Source organism: Netta rufina (assembly GCF_964035555.1).
Source record: "Netta rufina genome assembly, chromosome: 10".
NCBI classification, from domain to species: Eukaryota; Metazoa; Chordata; class Aves; order Anseriformes; family Anatidae; genus Netta; species Netta rufina.
This window is the reverse complement of record NC_140133.1, coordinates 7,974,838-7,993,020: the sequence shown is the minus strand read 5'-3', so window position 1 is coordinate 7,993,020 and position 18,183 is coordinate 7,974,838. Positions and strand designations below refer to the sequence as shown.

The window sequence follows — 18,183 nt, the reverse complement described above, 5'->3', positions numbered from 1 at the left end:
TGCTTGAAAAGAACAGCTTTTGTTCCTGTTGGTACCTCTCTGGCAGCTGAACAGCCGTTTAGCTTTCAGCTGGAGACAAGAAAGGACAGGAAACTACATGGATGAAAAGACAGCACTCAAAAGAGACAAGAGAAGACATTGCCCCCGTATCTACTGTGAAACTGCAATAATGTCATTTCTAGTTCTGATTCAGAAAGCTATGAATGAGACTGTTTTCTTTACCACGCTTTGTATTAGGAGTAGGTAATTCATTAGCAGTGAGGTCAGCCATGTAAAAGCATTACCTCAGAAGAGCTGACTCATTTTAAAAACACACCCAGCCTTGTCCTAACAGGGTGTACTGGGTTCTTGAAAATCCAAAGGGGCACTGCCCTTTGAGAAAAACAGAAGTAACAGAAATCTGCTCTTGCTGGAAGGAGGAAATTGTCATCTTCTTCAATATGAACTGAATAGGCTTTCACAGCAGTCACCACACCAACAGCTTCCCCCCGGTGGGTGCAGCATGGCCAGACCTGGCTGTGGGGCAGCAGAGCCCACCTGCAGAGCTGCCCCCGTGCCAGGAGCACATTCCTCTGTGCAGATATTCACATTGGCCCTGCTGTCTTCTCGGCGAGGAAAAAGGATTTCTTTGGTATTTAATTTCTTTGGCATTTCTGAATCACCACCTGAACCCCCCCCGCTTTTCCCACTGGTCAAGCCCATGCTCCATAAACATGAAGCTTCCCTGCTGGGACACGCTACAATAACGACAAATGCCCAAATCTCTTCCCAAGAAGTTTTTTCCAGAGACACTTTCCCAGCCCCTGAGAGCTCCTTGGCCCATTACTCAGATCTGTTCGCTCTTTCCTTCTCCTTCCAATGTGAAATCCCCTTCCCTAGCCAGCGCCCTGAGCAGAGGGCTCCAGCAAGACAGCTGGAGGAGAAAACAAGCATGACAGGTGGAAACAGCATCGAGGGGATCTGTCCCTCATGAAATAGGGCTGGACATCACAAAGAGGTTCTTCAGGGCGAGGGTTGGCGTGCACTGAACAGGCTCCCCAGGGACACAGTCACTGCACCGAGCCTGTTGGATTTAAGAAGCGTTTGGACTGTGCTCTGAATTTTTGGGTGGACCTCTGTGGCGCCAGGAGTTGGACTCCGTGATCTTTACGGGTCCCTTCCGACTCGGGTTTTCTATGATTTGATAAAATATGGAACTAAACTTGTCACACGCCCCCCCCTCCACTAAGCAGAGGGACAAAATGGCGGCTCCCCCTCCCCTCCCCTCCCCTTCCCGCCCCCGCGGAGGTCGCGCTGAGGCGGGGCTGACCGTTGAGCCCCCCCCAACCCCCTCAACCCCCCCCTCCCTTCGCAACGCGCATGCGCACGCGGGCCGCCCACCGGCAGCGGCGGGGCGAGCGCACCAAGATGGCGGCGGCCGAGGGCGGCGGGGCGCGGCCGGACACGGCGGTGCAGCGGGCAGAGCTCCGGGCGCTGCTGGCCACGGCGCTGCGCCCCGGGGAGGCCTGGTGAGTGCGGCCGGGCTGCCGGTGTCCTCCTTTTTCTTCACGTCTCCCCCCCCCCTAAGGGCCGCGAGGCCTGTGGGAGCGAGCCGAGCCGGGCCGCGCCGCTGAGGGGGCTGCGCCGTGCGTTGCAGGTACCTGGTGGACATCAGCTGGTTCAAGCAGTGGAAGAAGTTCGTGGGCTTCGACAGCTGGGACATGTTCGGCGTGGGAGACCCGAGCCTCTTCCCCGGGCCCGTGGATAACTCGGGGCTCTTCAGCGGTGAGTGGCGCCGCGGGGCCCAACCGGGGCCCTCCGCCGGGGGCCGAGCGCTCCGTAACGGCCCCGGGCCTCGGCACGCTCACGGGTGGCTCTCGGGGCTGCGGTAGCTGCTGGGACTGAAGAATTTCTTTTTACTCCCTTGACAGGGAAGAGTTCGCTTTTACACCCGGCTTTTTTACGTTTCCCTTTCAGATGCGGAAACGCAGAGTTTAAAAGAACACCTCATCGATGAACTGGACTACGTGCTGGTTCCCACTGAGGCCTGGAATAAGTTGGTAGCGTGGTACGGCTGCATAGACGGACAGCAGCCTATTGTGAGGAAAGTAAGTATGGGTGGAGTGTGTTCTGTTCGTCACGCTTTTTGTATCTTTACACAGCTTAGGTGGTGGTTATTTTACTTGATGTGAGTTAAGAGAGGATGCTTAACCATTCTGGAGAGAATAACAGCAAGTCTGTCTTGTCTGAAAAACATGACTCTACAGCATTGCTGTTAAAACACCTGAATGCTCACGGCTGATGGGTTATGTGGGGTGCGAGCCGTTAACCTTTTCTAGGAACCTTTTTACATTAATGATTGGAGCAGTGTAGTTGCATGGAGTAGTTTATTGAAGAACGTGAGTTTACTGAAGAGTGCAGGTTTTTAGTCACGCTTGTCAGGTTTTTGGGACAGAATGAAGCATTGGAATAAACTTCCTTCTAATACAAATGGCTTGGGGACTTTCTCTGGAGTTTAAGGTGGTTCTTGTTTTCAGAAACTTTGGTACTCTAAAATTAGAAGAAAAGAGACAGACCTGTGGTTTTCTCTAAGCTTGTAACATGCTCTTGTTTTTGTTCTGCAAGTAGTCAGGAATGCAATCATAAGTATCTAAGCTGTCCTGAAAAGTCCGATCCACTACTCATTCTCTTTAAATCTTTCAGACAGTTGTTTACAGGTAAAAGGAGTTTTGTTCTCATTTTAGTCTTAGGCTTTTGTGCTGGCTTAAGTAACTGGCAGTGCCAGTTTGTGGGGTTCATAAAGACTAATTGCTACACCAAGCAAGTGGTGTTGATGTGCAGAATGAGTATTGTGTGTGTTTAAGTGACGTTGTGCTACGGTAAGGTCTGCTTGAAGGTAAGCGAGGTGTAGGAAAGGGTGGCACCAGAATGGAAAAAGGAAATAAGATTCCTCTCTTGCAGGCACACTCAGTGCTGATCAGTGATGCTGGAATGTTGTCATTCCGTGTGGGTCACAAATTCTACGTAGTAGGAAATTCTGACTTCTTCACAAAGCGTAAATGATCTCAGCTTCTCCTTTCCGACGTTTACCAGGTAGCCCCACGTTCGCTCTGCTGTGGTAGAACAGTGTGAACTCCCTAGAAGCAGGTGGAAATGAATTATACCATATAAAGATCTATTTTTTAATAGAAATATTAATTCTGGATTTAAAAATATATACAGAGAAAAAAAATAATACTATAAATGATCGCTGTCTTCATGAGTAAGGAAGATTTTCTTTCATTGACAGACTGATCACTTTTACAAAACCTGGTGTATCGTTAGATGTGTTTTTTTTTTCTGAAAAATTTGGGCAGCAAGTTTGGAATCTGTTGGGGAAACGATTGGGTGACAGGTTGAAGTGTATGAATCTTCTTTTCATGGGGTATCAGGTGCAAGTTTTCAGTACTATAATTATTGAGTGCTAGAGCTTAGAGACGGTGTTGTTTTACAGACAAGTGATGCTGAGTTATCATGGTCCAGTTAAAAATACCTCTATTTTTAAAGTCTTGAATTGTTGTGAGAGTTTCAGGCTATGTCATTAATTTACTAGTTGAAGTAGGTCTTGCAGTCTAAAAGAAACCATCTTAAAATATATGGGAATAGTAATTTTGAGGGATATAAAAAAAAAAAAAAGGAAACATCAGTGGGGCATGCAAGCCACAGTACTGCACCTGAGTGTAACCTGGCTGGTGTCTGGTGAGAGCTTTCTAGATGGCATTGGAAGTAAAGCACTTGTGATCCTTGAGTGCTCTAATCCTTTTCCTAAAAGTAGGTCAACTATAATTTATGCATCAGGGTATCTGTAAGATTTTGAAAGTAATTATTTTTCAAGCATCTTCCTAACTTTGCAAGTTGGGATTTCTTCCATTACTGTGTGTCTGATGACAAGTACGGGGAGATCAGATTTGTTTGGGGTTCGTTTTGTTTCAGAATTCCAAACCGTGTTTTTGGGACAGTCCCTATAAATGATCCAATGCAGAGTGTGGTAATGTACAAACTGTAGAGCAGTGAGTTTGGATGTCAGCACCAGTGTGCTTCCTCAGCACTTGGACAGCACTCTGAGAACAGCAATGTCTAATGGGATGACTCAAATTCTACTTTGGCAAACTGCACAGAGAGCAAGCTAGCTGAGGAGAGACTTTTTTTAAAAGACATCTGCAGGTGATTAGAGACTTTCATCTGTCCTTCCAGTATCTAACGGAGGCCTACACGCAGTGTAGTGATAGGACCAGGAGGAGTAATGGCTTTAAACTAAGAGAGGGTAGGTTTAGATGAGATATAATGAAGAAATCCTTCACTCAGAGGGTGGTGAGGCCCTGGCCCAGGCTGCCCAGAGGCGCTGTGGCTGCCCCATCCCTGGCAGTACCCAAGGCCAGGCTGGATGGGGCTGGGGGCAGGGGGCTGGAACTGTATGGTCTTTGTTCTTTCCACCCCAAATTCTATGAATAGATGCAGTAATCTGATCAGAAACTTTTCCTTGAAAAGAGTTCCTCCATTTCTAAATGCAGTTCTCACTTGTTTCTAAGTCAAGAATGCCAGAAACCAAGAAGTCCCATATACTAAAATTTCTTCTAAAAAAAAGCTGAGAGCTTGTGAATGGGTTCCTTTGCATATTTAAAAAAAAAAAAAAAACAAAAAAAAACTTTCCTGACTTTTACTTTCTGTTCCTGTTGTAACAGTAAAATACTGAAGATCCTTCTGTAAAAAAACAACCTTTCATATCTTATGTTACCTGATAAAAGCTCCGAAAAGGGAAGCGTAGTTTTGCCAAATTCTTACAATAAGTCTTAGACTTGATTCTTCCCTTCTTTCCAAAACTTGACCAAGTGTTTTTTATTTCTGTTTTCACCTTCTGTAAAATGAGAAAGATAGAGATCATGGATGTAGATTGTAGTTAGTCTGATGTCACATGAAAAACCTTAACTTTTTACACGTTCTGGTTAGATGAAATGTGATTTCAGTTTCATAGGCTTTACACTGCAAAGCTCTGTGCAAATAATAAAAATAAATTTAAAAATAAACCTATTTTTTTAATGGGGTAATTTTTTCAGTGTCTCTTTCCAAATCGATATGGAATTAGTAGTTTAACGCTTGGGACACCATGTGTTTTTCCTGTACAGTCTTAAATAGACTAAAACTTGGCTTTTATTCATTTTATAAATGAAATATTACTCTTGCATGGAGTGTTGGAAGAGACTTAAGGATTATGCTGTATGTAGTTTTCTTTATCGAAAAGAGACTATGAGGAAGTGAGTATAGTATTTAAATTAATAAAATAGCAAGCTTAAAAGCAAATCACTTGTATACAGGCACGTAAAGTTAAATAATACTGGTGGAATTGTCCATAGCGTAGAGAAAGGAAATGAAACATGCATCAATTTTGTAACCTTAATGGCTTAGCGCATCAGTTAGCTGAAAACAGGTCTCAGGGTAAGAAGCACTTTTAACAACTTTTTAGCTTTTTAAAAACACTTAATGCGCCGTAAACTACACTTCTTTACGATTCTAACTTTCTTGTTTGTGCTTTGTCTGTCGCATCTTCCTTCTGTCTGGAGGTAGTAGAATACGGTCTGTTTGTGAAGCACTGTAAAGTTGAAGTTTATCTTCTTGAACTGAAGCTGTGTGAGAGCAGTGATCCGGACAACTTAATCAGCTGCCACTTCAGCAAAGCGGATACCGTTGGTAAGTAGCTCTCTGATGCATTAAGCTGTGTTCTGAGACTCCATCAAGAGATGTTTTGTACCCTTCAGAGCAAGAAAGGTGCTGAGAAATTAGAACAAGTCTAGTGGGTACCAAAAAGATGGTTGTGGTTGGAGCATGTGACGTGCGAGAAGGGGCTGAAGGAGCTGTGTTTAGCCTGGAGAAGGCTTTGGGGGCTCTTAGCAGCATCACAGTACCTATGAGGAGGTTACTGGGGTTATGCAGTCAGGCTCTTTACTGAGACACAATGCAAGAGAACGACAGACAGTCATCATTTGAAACGTGACAGACTGCAGTTGAATATAATGAAAAAGTTTTCCCTGTCAGGACAGCTGGACGTTTGAACAGGGCCCAGAGGGAGGGGGAAATCTCCTTCCCTACCAGCTTGGAAGACCTGGTTGGATAAGTCCCAAGCAGCCTGGTCTGAATGCGGTGTTAACTCAGCTTTGAGTGGTTGGACTAGGAACACCCTGAAGTTTCTTCTAGCCACAGAGACTGTGTGCAGTGCAGAGATTTGTTGTTAAAAGCTTTGAGGAATGCGTTGCTTACTAACCTGTGTTCTTGAGGAACATCCACGTCACTTGTGTAAAGCAGTTCTGTCTTTGGTTCTTATATGACTCTTTGTATGTGAATATTTAGATGTTTTCTTAATGGCTTATCCTATGCTTCTGTTCTTCCTGAAGTGTGGCTTCTGTGTATCATCCCTGTATTTTCACCTGTAAAAATGCTGAGTGTCAGCCATCAGATGTGTCTGTAAAGATGCTTCTTCCAATTGCTGGTGGTAACTGAAAACAATTACTTCTTGAGCCCATGTTTTCAAATCATGATTGCTCCACAAAAGTTGGCCTTTGGGCAGAAGCTTCTCCATGTGTTCTGAACGTTATCGAATGGAGGGCCTCATATGCAAATGCACAACTGAAATAACTGCGTTTCTTTCTTTCGGACTAAATACTGGAGAAGTTACATGAGCAATTGTAACTTCCATGGTGCTTTTCCTACTCAAAAGATCTTGACCAATCGATGATGTACTTCCTTGCTAGAAGGCTGGCTTTTTTTTTTTTTTTTTTTTTTCCAAAAGTACTCATGTTTTAGGAATTTTGGTGTTTTTTCTTCCTGAACAGCCACTATTGAGAAAGAAATGAGAAAACTATTTAACATCCCAGCTGAGAAGGAAACTAGGTTATGGAACAGGTATATGAGTAACACTTTTGAGCAGCTCAGCAAGCCGGATAGCACTGTGCAAGATGCGGGCCTGTATCATGGGCAGGTAAGGGGCATTTCTCCCCCCTCCCCCCCCTCAATGCTCACAGTAAAGGATGGCAGTGTACACTAAAAGTGCTCTGCAATTTACAGTATAAGTTTTCTCAAGCAATGCTTTATCTCTGAGTTTAGAGTTTCTTAGGTTATCACGTGCTGTTTTCTTTCCCTGTCATATACATTGAGCAAATGCTGAGAATGTGATTTGTTAATGATTTTGCAAAGTGTGTAGCAGATTTTTAGTTGTGTTTTTATTACCTGAACTCTCTTTCAGGTCGTTCTAATAGAAGTGAAAAATGATGATGACACCTGGCCTAGACAGCATTTACTGGCAAAGTAAGCATATTCTGATGACTTCCACTATTTTGTCCGACTTGTTTACTTGGTTTTAGTCACCGTGTCTTCCATGAAAGCCTAGTTATCACTGCTTATTGTGGATTTCTTTGTCTTGGATATTTTGGAGGATGTAAAAACTTGAATATAAGCATCCTTCAGTTGTTCTACAGCTGGTTTCTTGTTTTAGTAGCAGTCTTCCGTCCAAAAGCCCGTTTCAAATAGGTTGTGTAAGGATTAAATAGCTTAGGTTTCTGCAGTGTTTAGGAGACAGAAGTGCTATTTATGTTGAGCTAGTCTACTTAAAAAGCTAACTCTGCAGACTGCATAGTGAAAATCTATATTTTGCTGCTATAGAAGAATAAAAAGGATCTTGGCATGTATTTCCAAAGCTGCCAGCAGTTTGAATGCTCTGAGTTCTGGTAGTTCCCCCTTAAAGAGGGCATAGAAACAGTGCGACAAACATGCAGCTTCCCCTCAGCCAAAAAAAGAAAAAAACAACAACAATTAGTAAACTGTAAGTATTGACACAAATCTTCTATCTAATCTCTAGAGAAGAGATGAGTAACATGTGTGGTGAAATATTGCATACAACTTGCTATATACATACAATGGCGACGAACTGCTGTTATCTAGTATTACACTAAGGAAGGTAAAATACAGTGAAGATGAGGCCATCAGACTCAATACTGCTAAAGGAAATGCTTTTCTGTACGATGCAGTTAGCTTACAGAACCTGCTGCCAATTGATCTCACTGAGATCCAGATCTTCTGGGGTGAAATTTGAAGGCTGGGGTCAAGACGGGACTGTCACAAAGCCAGTTCTGAAATGATTCAGTTCCTTTGAAATGCAGTGCTGGAGAAATGGATTAGGAGAATGTCCACAGGATCACTGACCTTCCTATAAGAATACAACGTGAAAAGCATGTAAATAGTCATACCATATACGTAACCGAGTACTGGTTGACAGTAGGTATTTGAGAGGCGGCTGTACACAGACCAGATCATAAGTTTTTGTTTCCACGTGAAGCAAAGCTTCAGCCTAGGAGTGCTTCCAGGCCTCAGGGTTTATTTTAGTAGCTAGCCATAAAGACTTTCAACTTAGGTCTAATGGTATTTAAATAAAAATGGTTAGCGGGATGTAGATTAATATTTTCTAATGATGCAGGAATAAAGAAGTGCTTATTACAACACAGAACTTGTGACGTTGTTTGACTTGATGCTGATAATGGTAGCTGAAAGAATTACCTAATTCCTACATGGAGGATTATCTGTTCCTTTGGGCTAACTATTTACTTTCCCCTCATCTCTGTTTAACCATGCGTGTACGTTCCACATGATGTCTTCCTTATACACTCGGGTGAGTTGGTTTAGTAGGTTCTGCTCTCTGGCTTTTGCGCTTTTATTTAGCCTTTTGGGTTAAATGTATATTCGCCGTTTGCTCAGAAACCCTCTTGGAATGACAGAGAGAAAGAAGCAGCTGGCCTGCCCCTTCTCTGGGACTGACACCGGGGTGTGCTGCTTGGAGCACGCAGTGCTAATCAAAGATTTCTGTGTGGCCAGTGCACGGGCAGTATCTGAAGAGAACAGTACGTCTTAACGTCTGTTATGACAAGCCCTAATACTGTGCAGTCCTACCCAAAGGTGGCTGTGCTGTATAAGACAACTTGGGACAAAGCCTGGGCTTTAAACTTTTTTCTGTGTTTGAAATGGAAGGAGGAGGAAGTTGAGAACTTCCTGCTCTTCCGCAGACATATAAAAAGGATGATGATGGACGCAAAGTATTTTCCTTAATGTCTTCCATGTTGTCTTATATCTTTAAACTACTAATGCCATACGGCAGTCATCTTGCTAGATCTTTGTGTTGAACAGGTGTTGATGGCCTGGGGAGATTTTCTCCTGCATTTTGGTGCTTCCCCTGTTACATGCTTTCACTCCCCTCAGGTGCTAGGCTGGGTCATGTGTGTATGTTACTTTTTTTCCTGCTGTTCTTCACAGAAGTTCCTGCACACAACTTTGAGCCAATTTTCTCAGATATTTAAAAAGAAATATTGAAGGTGTATTTTTGTTATTTCATATATTCTTAGCAAATAAGCTAGATGTAATGCCTTTCCTGAATCATTTGTGTTACTCCTTATGAATCCATTCATAATTGCTCTGTGCTTTGCCTTAACATCAGTCATAATCATTTCTGAAGTTTGTTTTCCTTCCCTTTTTTGGCATATCTTGTTATAAATGTATAAACAGTTATTACTTTGACCTGTAATTTATTTGATGTTTGAATATTCTCCAGCTACTTCTCATATTTTATTGCGAATCTTTATTTTTTTCATTATTTTCTTAAGAGTAGCTTATGAAGCTACAATGAAACATTTGCCAGCATTTTTAACTGTTCTTCCCAGCTCCAAGACTGGCTAACCTGGAGCAGAGGGCTGGGATGTGGTTTGTCTTCCTCTTTGAGGTTTGTGTGTGCATATACACGTTACATTAAATCAATATTGTATACTTAAGACTTCAGTTTGTCACAAAATAACAGGCTACTTATACATACAAGACTTGTGGGGGATCCTGAGCAATGGAACCAAACAGAGCTGGTGAGAGGAAGGGAAGGAGAGTAGCCACAGGGGCAGTACAGAGCATGTAGCCCCAAGGAGTTGTGTCTGATCCTGCCCACTGGAGAGGCAGGTTGTGGTAGGTATGGTGGTCTCAAACCTTCTCTAAGGAACTGGGGGACAAAATACGATGGAAAAGGGCTCAAGGGCTGAGATAAGGTCGGGGAGATAGCTCACCAATTACCATCACAGGCAAAACAGATTCAGCATCAGATTAACAGCATGTATTAGTAATAAACTAACAGCCTAGAGCAGTGAGGAAACTAAAAGTAAGCTGCAGCCACCTTATCTCCTCCCCCAGCCTCTTCTGCCGCCTGCCCCTGAGCTCTGCAGGGGAACGGGCTCAGGCCCCAGCGCTGTGTGTCTGACACTCCTTCACGGTCACTCTTTTGCCCTGCTTTTTTCCTTGGGCCGCATCACTAATATTAAAAGCTTATGAGAAAGCTTTTCGGTGTTCAGAGCTTTGATGCCATAAGCCACGTGGGCTGTCGAGCTCTCAGGTGCCAGTGGAGGAGCTGTGAACGTCTCCTCTGCTGCCTATGTGCCCGAGGAGGCCTTGGGGAGCTGGGGGTCCTTCACCCACTGCTTGCCAAGCACAAGGGGGCTGTGAGGTGTGGGGGAGTTCCTGCCACAAGGCTTTTTCCACACCACTTGCCTCTTGTCAGAGACTCTTTTCCATGTGTTTGATATCCCCAGCCATCAAGTGGACTGGCCTTTAGCAGGAAAAAAAGGCTTTTCAACTCCATAGCATTCTTTGGGGGATATATTTGGAGTGCACGTGGCCACTGCTGTTAACTTGCTGTTCCTGAAGGAGCAAGGTGACTTCTCCTTCCCGTAGTTTGAAATTGCTTTTCAGAAGAGGGAATGAATTCTCCTCCTGTTCTTCAGTTTGTTGATAGCACTGTGCACTCAGGGCACTTCTTTCTTCCTAGGATGCTTTCCAATAAAAACACCGAGGAGGTGTCTCGTAGTTTGCTCTTCACAGAACACGTGTTGCTTTTCTTCAGTTGCTCTGTCATGATTTAGGCATCTGTTCAACCTGATGCACCAGGCAGTGATAATACACGCCCAGAATTCTTGTACAGTTGAAGACCTCTGATAGGCATTTTGTAGGTACAGAATGCCTTATTAAATGGACTTCCGAATTTGAAACTGATCCTATTCCCTTGTGTGCTGGTGACTTCAGGGAAACCCTTCAGCAACTGGGCTAAAGATGTTGTGGGCAGGTCTTTATTTCTTGCTGTGGAAGTGCTTGCTCTGCAAATGCTGTGCTGTGAGCAGACTAAGAATATGAGATCTGCTGAAGAGGAAATGGAAATTCGTTATAGCCCCTCCTTTTCCAATTAAATACAAGTTCCATCTTTTCTTCCTTTGACATTGATTTTGTCAAAGTATTTTTAATGTTTTTTCTTTTCTTTGTATTCCTCGTTTATAGAAGAAGGACTCATTTTACTGTGTGCTCTGAAGGTAACCTTAGCTCAGTTAGAATACTTTTCTTGTGTCTTCCAACCACTTGAAAGTCTTCTATAGCTTTAATTTCAATAATTCATCTTAGCAGTTTGTGTGCTGATCAACCACAAGGCCTCACAGTTTCTGTACTAGATAAAGCTGACAGATTTATTCTGCTGGTCTCCAGGTTTCTCTTCCCTTGCAGTTTCTATGCGTTTTTGATAGATCGTGTGCTGAGTGTCAAAATGTCTGTCTTCCCCTGGTAGAGTAGGGGCAGTGTGCATCGCTGCTGCGAAAGGTGAAGTGTGTTTGGGGATCAAGAACAGGAGCCCTGGGTGCTTGCTGGACTCTGTGGCAACGGGATTCCAGTTCTGGGTCAGCCTCCGGAAAGTAACCTCCTTTAGCAGCCTTGAGGCCAAAACAAAACAACCTCGGTGGTTCAGTAGGGAAATTCTGAGTGCGAATCAGATTTTCTTTTCATAGCACACTGGTAAAGGGCATGTGAAATGATTGTGTGCCTGTAGGTTGAGAAATCTGAAAAGTAGCTTAATGAGGTTTCGGAAGTAGTGGAGTGAACTGCTGAAGAAGTAGCAGATGATATTTGTACCGGACTACTTAAAGTTAGTATTATTCCAGTGAGAAAATTAAAAGGTTATTTGAATGCTTAAAAGCTTCTGCGGTGTTTGAGAAATGGAAGTTAAATGAGGAACTCTACAAGCAGCAGATGGAAATGAGCACAAACCGATGTCTAGAAGAAGCTGAAGCCAGATACTCGATGCTGCAAAATGAAATACAAGTTTGTTGTGACCTCAGAGGTTATTGATGATCTGAACGGTTTATCTGTAATCTCTTGGGCTGAATAAAAGCACTTTAAAACCATGATGTGAGATCACAGAATTACAGAATGGTTTGGGTTGGAAGGGACCTCAAAGACCATCTAGTTCCAACCCTCTGCCACAGGCACAACCCCTCCCCCAGCCCCATCCAGCCTGTCTCATGCCCCTCGGTGTTAGGAGACGTTTGGTTAATTCCCTCGTTAACATGTTCTGACTTTTGGTTGGCCTTGAAGAGGCCAAGCACTTGGCCTAGATGATCATTGGACTTGGCCTAGATGATCACTGGAGGTCCGTGCCAGCTCAGCTACTTTGTTCTCAGTCTCTCCTCAGGAGATGTGCTCCAGCCCTCTGACCATCCTCATGACCCTCCTCTGGACTTGCTCTAACTGTCCTCCTTATGCTGGGAGCCCCAGACCTGAACGTGGGGCTCCAGGTGGGGTTTCCCAAGAGCAGAGCAGAGGGGGACGATCCCCTCCCTCACCCTGCTGGCCGTGCTGCTGCTGCTGGTGCAGCCTTTTGGGCTGCAAGAGCACACTGCTGGCTCACATCAAGCATTTTTCAGCCAGAAGCTCCTGTTTTAACTTCTGCCCTTCTGTATTTCTTTTGCTGATGTTTTATTTCCAAACCTGTAAGGCCTCCAGCTGTTCTGTCTCCTCTTGGCCCTTGCAGCTTGTTGTCTTTCCGTTTTTGCTCTGCCAAGGTTTTCCAGTCCTGTTTTCTTAGTAGCATCTGAGTATGAAGATGAGAGTTTAGTTTCTATGCTTCAAGATTCAGGGTACCTTAAGAAGAACAAGCCAGACCTCGGGGGCATCATTTCTTTTTGTGTTTTGGGCGCCTAAATTAGCACTGCTGTGTGGGGAGTTGTGTCCTGGGCCCCTCTGCAGTCAGTTCTGGGTGTTTGGTTAGGTAAAAATGGGGAGGGTAAAGGTTTCCCAGTTAGCGCTTGCTACAGAGAAATTACTTAGGCTTACAGAAACTATTCTGATCCTTGTAGTTTTGCTTTTTGTGGAGCCAAAGTCGTTTGTGACAGAACATTGTTGATTTTTAGAACCTTGTAGGTGTCTATTAACATGGTGTTCCCGTCCTTTTCTGGACAGGGAGAGGAGTTGTGTGCATTAGTCTGGGACTCAACTGCATAGATTGAAAGTTATGAACTCTTCCATCTAAGTTTTTTCTGTTTTCTCTCTGGGATTTTGTTGTTTCGCATTGTTTAGCCTCCCTCTACCCCCGCTTCCAAAGTCCAACAGTTTTCTACCAGGTAAATGAGGCTGACCAGTGCCTCCATTTTTATATTCAGCAGCTCAGGGAATCCAGAACCCCTCTCTGTCAGCCTAAATTGCCACAGCCCAGATTCCCTCCGTCATTTCCTATGTTCGGTTTAGGTATTTTGTTATATTTGCTAACTCTGCAATTACCAGAAGGTTCCTGGGTGGTTTTTATGATGGCCACATCTACAAACCTCTACGTTCCTTATAGCTGTCATCTTCCCACTGCCTCCCTCTGGTTTTATACATTGACCTCTGCTTAAGAGAGTGCCTGAATCCAGCATCCGGAGGCCCTCGAGGAGTAACAAAGTGCTTTATGCTCCCCCTAGCACCCTAGTTCTTGCTAATCACTGTTCTGTTTGGGTGGGTGCCCTGGGTTTTAAGTAGAGGAGAACTTATTTTGTGGTGTTTAACGTGGGGTGAGTGTTTTGTGGCCTTAACGCTGGGATTTTTGTTTGTTCCATGGTGGTTTATGAGTAAATGTAAATCTTGCTGTCCTGTCGCTTGTGCCATCTGAATTACGCTCTTGTTTCAGTCTGGGACCCGGATTTTGGTTTAAGCAAGAATCGCTACTCCTGCTTCTGATACTTTTTTCTGACGTTTCTGTTCCAGACAAGTGTTTGGAAACGTGATCACACAGATCAAAGCAGTAAAATCTGTGTGGAGGGGCTGACTGTCAAGTGGCAAGTCCTCGGAGTTTTGTGGGAGGCGGTGTGGGGGGAGACAAAAGTAGTAGCACTGTTTCTCCTTCTTTTTCCTTCCTCCCAGATCAAGCACTGCAACTAGCAGAAACTTTACTACCTCTTCAAAATCATCAGCAAGTTCTTATTCCTCAGTGTCTGCCACTTCTGTCATTACTAATGGTGATAGCAGTAACTCCTATGGACTGAACAGCTCCCACCTGGGCAGGGGGTAAGAGCAGGAATGTTCTTTTGTTTCTTCGTCCCTTGTGTGAACTCTCTTGTGCATCCTTGCCTGCATAGAAAAGGAGTGTAATGGTGCCCTGTGAGGAGTTCTGCTTCTCTTGTGTACCTGTCACCAAACCTTGCTTTTGAGGCAACTAGGCTCTGCAGTTCCCTGCTCGCTTGGTAAAGAAGTACGTGTTTTATAGTTACTAACTGCTAGGGTTTAGCCCCATTTTGAGGGGACTGAGGATATGAGGGAAAGGATTATATTCTTCTCTCTACCTGCCAGTGTGTTAGCAGCCTTTCCAGGTAGAGACTATAATTCTCTTGCTAGCTGTTACAATACATCGTGTGGATTCTTATACTAGATTTGCTGCATTAGGATAGCGTGCTGTGTACTTGCAGACAGAGGAAATTAAGGTTTTATGAAGCATAAATTAATAATAGACTGTAGCGATTAATGTTTCCAAAGTTAGCATGTATACCTCATCATCCTGATACTCAGTGTTATCCAGCGCTGAAGCAGCAGAAACATGCATGCTGCTGCCTTTCATTAAACAATTTTTATCTTGTATTTGGTGTGAGTCTTCAGCATTACTGAGACCAGGTAACTCATTGTGTTTTCTTTCTTTCAGAGGTTCTGGATTTGTCTGCAACTCTTACAACTGCGGGGACTCTGCTTCCCTGTCACAACCTGGACTTTGTGGACTCAGTAACCTTGGGAATACCTGCTTCATGAACTCTGCATTACAGGTAAAAAATGAAAGAAACACTTCAGAATTAAGTACAAGAACAGTCCTACAGAAATTGTGAATCACAATCTGTGGAAAGAAAAGCGTTCTGACAGGGTTCAATGAAGAGACCACTACTAGAATGGGGAAAAAAAAGTGCTTAGGCAACAATGATCTGACATGGAAAATGTCTTAACGTGCGTGCAGCATTAGTGAGATGAGTATGCTGGCCACTTTTTCCAGAAGATTGCTAGCTATCTGCTTTGCTGAACTATTAATTATGGTAGTAGTAAATACATGCGTAAAATTACTCCACACCAAAGGAGCAGAAGGTAACAAATATGATGTTAGTTTTAAATAACTTTCTGAAGATGAACCAAGGAGCTACAGGCCGGGGAGCCTTGAGCCTTATATGCCTTATGCTAGATGAACTGGGAGAAAGTCTTACAAAGAGAAGGCTTATACTTGTGGGCAAACAAGAGAAGTCAGTGAGGCATCTGCAAAGAGAAACTGCATTTCAGAAATGAGTCTTTTGAATGCCGTGGTCTGTCATGTGGCGACTTCCTTATTTCAGCAATGTTCTGAGTTGCAGTGATTACAGTATCCCACTCTTCCCATAGATTTTGGATTTTTTTTTTCCTAAGTATGTACTCTGTAAGTCCGTTTCACTGATCTGTTAATAACTTAGTACATGTTCGCATGTGAAAGCTGGGTTTGTTATTTTGCTGTCACACAGATTTATTGTCCTGTGCAGTAAATTCATTTCCTTAATATTTCTTCAGTGTCTGAGCAATACCCCTCCTCTGACTGACTATTTCCTGGAAGATAAATACGAAGCTGAAATAAATCAGAACAATCCCCTGGGAATGAGAGGAGAAATTGCAGAAGCCTATGCAGAGCTCATAAAACAGATTTGGTCTGGGAGACAGTCTCACGTGGCCCCACGCATGTTTAAAGTAAGTACTCTGTGTTCTTGTAGCATAAGTCTTTGACAGAAGAAACAAGATAACGTGCCTTCCACAAATTCTGGTGTCCTGAAAGCAGTAACAACAGAACTGCTTCAGTGTTATTTCATGTTTTAATTAACTGCTTTTCAGGATAGAAAGAAGGAACTTAACCTGGAATTGGCTACTGTTTTTAATGTTAAGTGCCTTACTTAGTAAATGACTTTTTAACCTGAGAGTTGTTTTCAAATGTATCAACACGATCTTTGCCACAAACCAAGGCAAGGTAATGTGAATTGCCAGCTGTGATTTTAAGTAGTGAAAAGAGGTGTACAAGTCATAAATCTAAAAACTGGAATTTTTAAAGTAGAAAGTAAAATACGTTTCCTTGTCTGCCACATTATTTATTGGTTCAATGTTCCTAATCTTTCATCATAAAGAGCTGCTTTCAGCTAAAATACTGGAATGCAGCATTTGTATACACTCCACCCATAGGATAAAAAGGCTTTTGTTCTAAATATAATGTGAAGATGCTGTGCTGCACAACGATGTAATGAAAGCATCCAAGGTACATTAAGAGTTTGCCTCTGTAAGTGCAGTTTTAGTAATCTGAGAATAATGTCCTGAATGCACAAAATAAACAATGAGCAGATCTTAATGTAAATGTACACCCTCTTGCCGTTCAGATGGTCTCGAAGTTGAGGGTAAATGCTTTTGTGACCTGGAGCAAAAGTCTTATGGACTATAGAAATTGTTCTCTGTAGAGCTGTAGGTCATTATGCATCAACAAGATGGTCTTTAATATCCGTGACTTAGAGTTGGTTGCACAACATCTACCACTATTAAAGTTGTTCTGTAATCTTCTGTTCAGAAGAAATATGCAGAATCAGTAGTGGACATCAATAAAAGTGTCTTAATGTAGGTTGTTCTTATTTAAGACTGGAATAAGCATTAGTTTTTACTTCATAGAGCAGTATTGCTTGTGACTTCATAATATTGTTGCAGATAAATGACTGTTTGTCTCAGCCCTTCAGTTTGGGTTCTGTTGCAGTTGTCATCTTGAGTGGTTAAAATGTTCTAAGTGTAACTCTGGAAGCACGTTGGATGCTGTGTGTTCATGAGAAAACTTCTGTTGGTCACTTGGACAGACCGCTCCTTCAGCTAATTGTTGAAAGGGATGCCACAGGAAAAGCTGTTGTTTCTAGAAGCAGGAACACTAAAGGGCAGTGTTGTGCTGCATGAAGAAGCAGAGGATGTATTTGGGTGTGCTGTTCCTGGCTTTTGTTGCCCAGGCTGTTATGTATTAGAGCTTCATAGCTCTATTTTTTTTTTATTTAAAATTTTTAAGAATAGCTAGAGGCTACTGGTGACTACTGATTTCAATCTTAATTCTAAGCCAGTTGTGTTAGCTCACAAGCATCTTCTACAAGCATCTCCAATCTTGCAGTCCAACTTCTTCAAGCTACTGTCGTATAGCAAGTCTGCATTGTGGGATCTGTAGGCTTCTGTAAGAAATTAAAAGTAAGAAATGCATCAAGCAGGTAAGTTTTGTGTGCTGGTTGTTTGCAGGTTCCTAAATTAACATTGATAATCTAGATTTCCAGTTACAGCACTAAATGCATTCTTCTCTCTCAAGTGGTGAGGGATATAGTAGAAAATAGTTCGGAGTATTATCTTAGCACCCTCTGTTCTGTTAGCATCCAGCTCACTGGGGTCTGCTACTAATAAAAGGTAGCATAGGGTTGATTCCTGCAAAAGCTAGGACGTGTTTTCATTCCACTTTGTTTTACACACAGCTTATATTCCCCCCCCCCCTCTAACTCTTGCATCATGTTTCAGACACAGGTTGGCCGGTTTGCTCCTCAGTTTTCAGGATACCAGCAGCAAGATTCCCAGGAGCTGTTGGCTTTTCTTCTGGATGGTTTGCATGAAGATTTGAATAGAGTGAAGAAGAAGCCCTACTTGGAGCTGAAGGATGCTAATGGCAGGCCTGATTCGGTATGGTGCCCTTTACCCGAGCATCCACTGCTTCTGAGGGAGCCTAACTGGGGTTTGTGACACGGGGTGGCCTTCTTGTCCACAGACTGCACAAGCACCTTCCCTGCTAGTGTACCTGGGAGGGGAGAACCC

The 18,183-nt window shown here is 43.4% G+C and overlaps 1 protein-coding gene across 1 annotated transcript in view; it reads left to right on the top strand.

Moving 5' to 3' along the window:
* Window positions 1-1,359: 1,359 nt before the first annotated feature.
* USP4 (ubiquitin specific peptidase 4) overlaps window positions 1,360-18,183 on the top strand; it is a gene marked incomplete at its 5' end in the record, with an annotated part of 44,551 nt that continues 27,727 nt past the window's right edge. Inside the window, 10 exons of the mRNA XM_084292589.1 lie at window positions 1,360-1,508; window positions 1,637-1,764; window positions 1,957-2,087; window positions 5,577-5,703; window positions 6,843-6,988; window positions 7,253-7,314; window positions 14,242-14,385; window positions 15,014-15,131; window positions 15,892-16,065; window positions 17,893-18,051. Of these exons, the coding sequence (XP_084148715.1) occupies window positions 1,360-1,508; window positions 1,637-1,764; window positions 1,957-2,087; window positions 5,577-5,703; window positions 6,843-6,988; window positions 7,253-7,314; window positions 14,242-14,385; window positions 15,014-15,131; window positions 15,892-16,065; window positions 17,893-18,051 (1,338 nt within the window). The remainder of the gene's footprint in view (window positions 1,509-1,636; window positions 1,765-1,956; window positions 2,088-5,576; window positions 5,704-6,842; window positions 6,989-7,252; window positions 7,315-14,241; window positions 14,386-15,013; window positions 15,132-15,891; window positions 16,066-17,892; window positions 18,052-18,183) is intronic.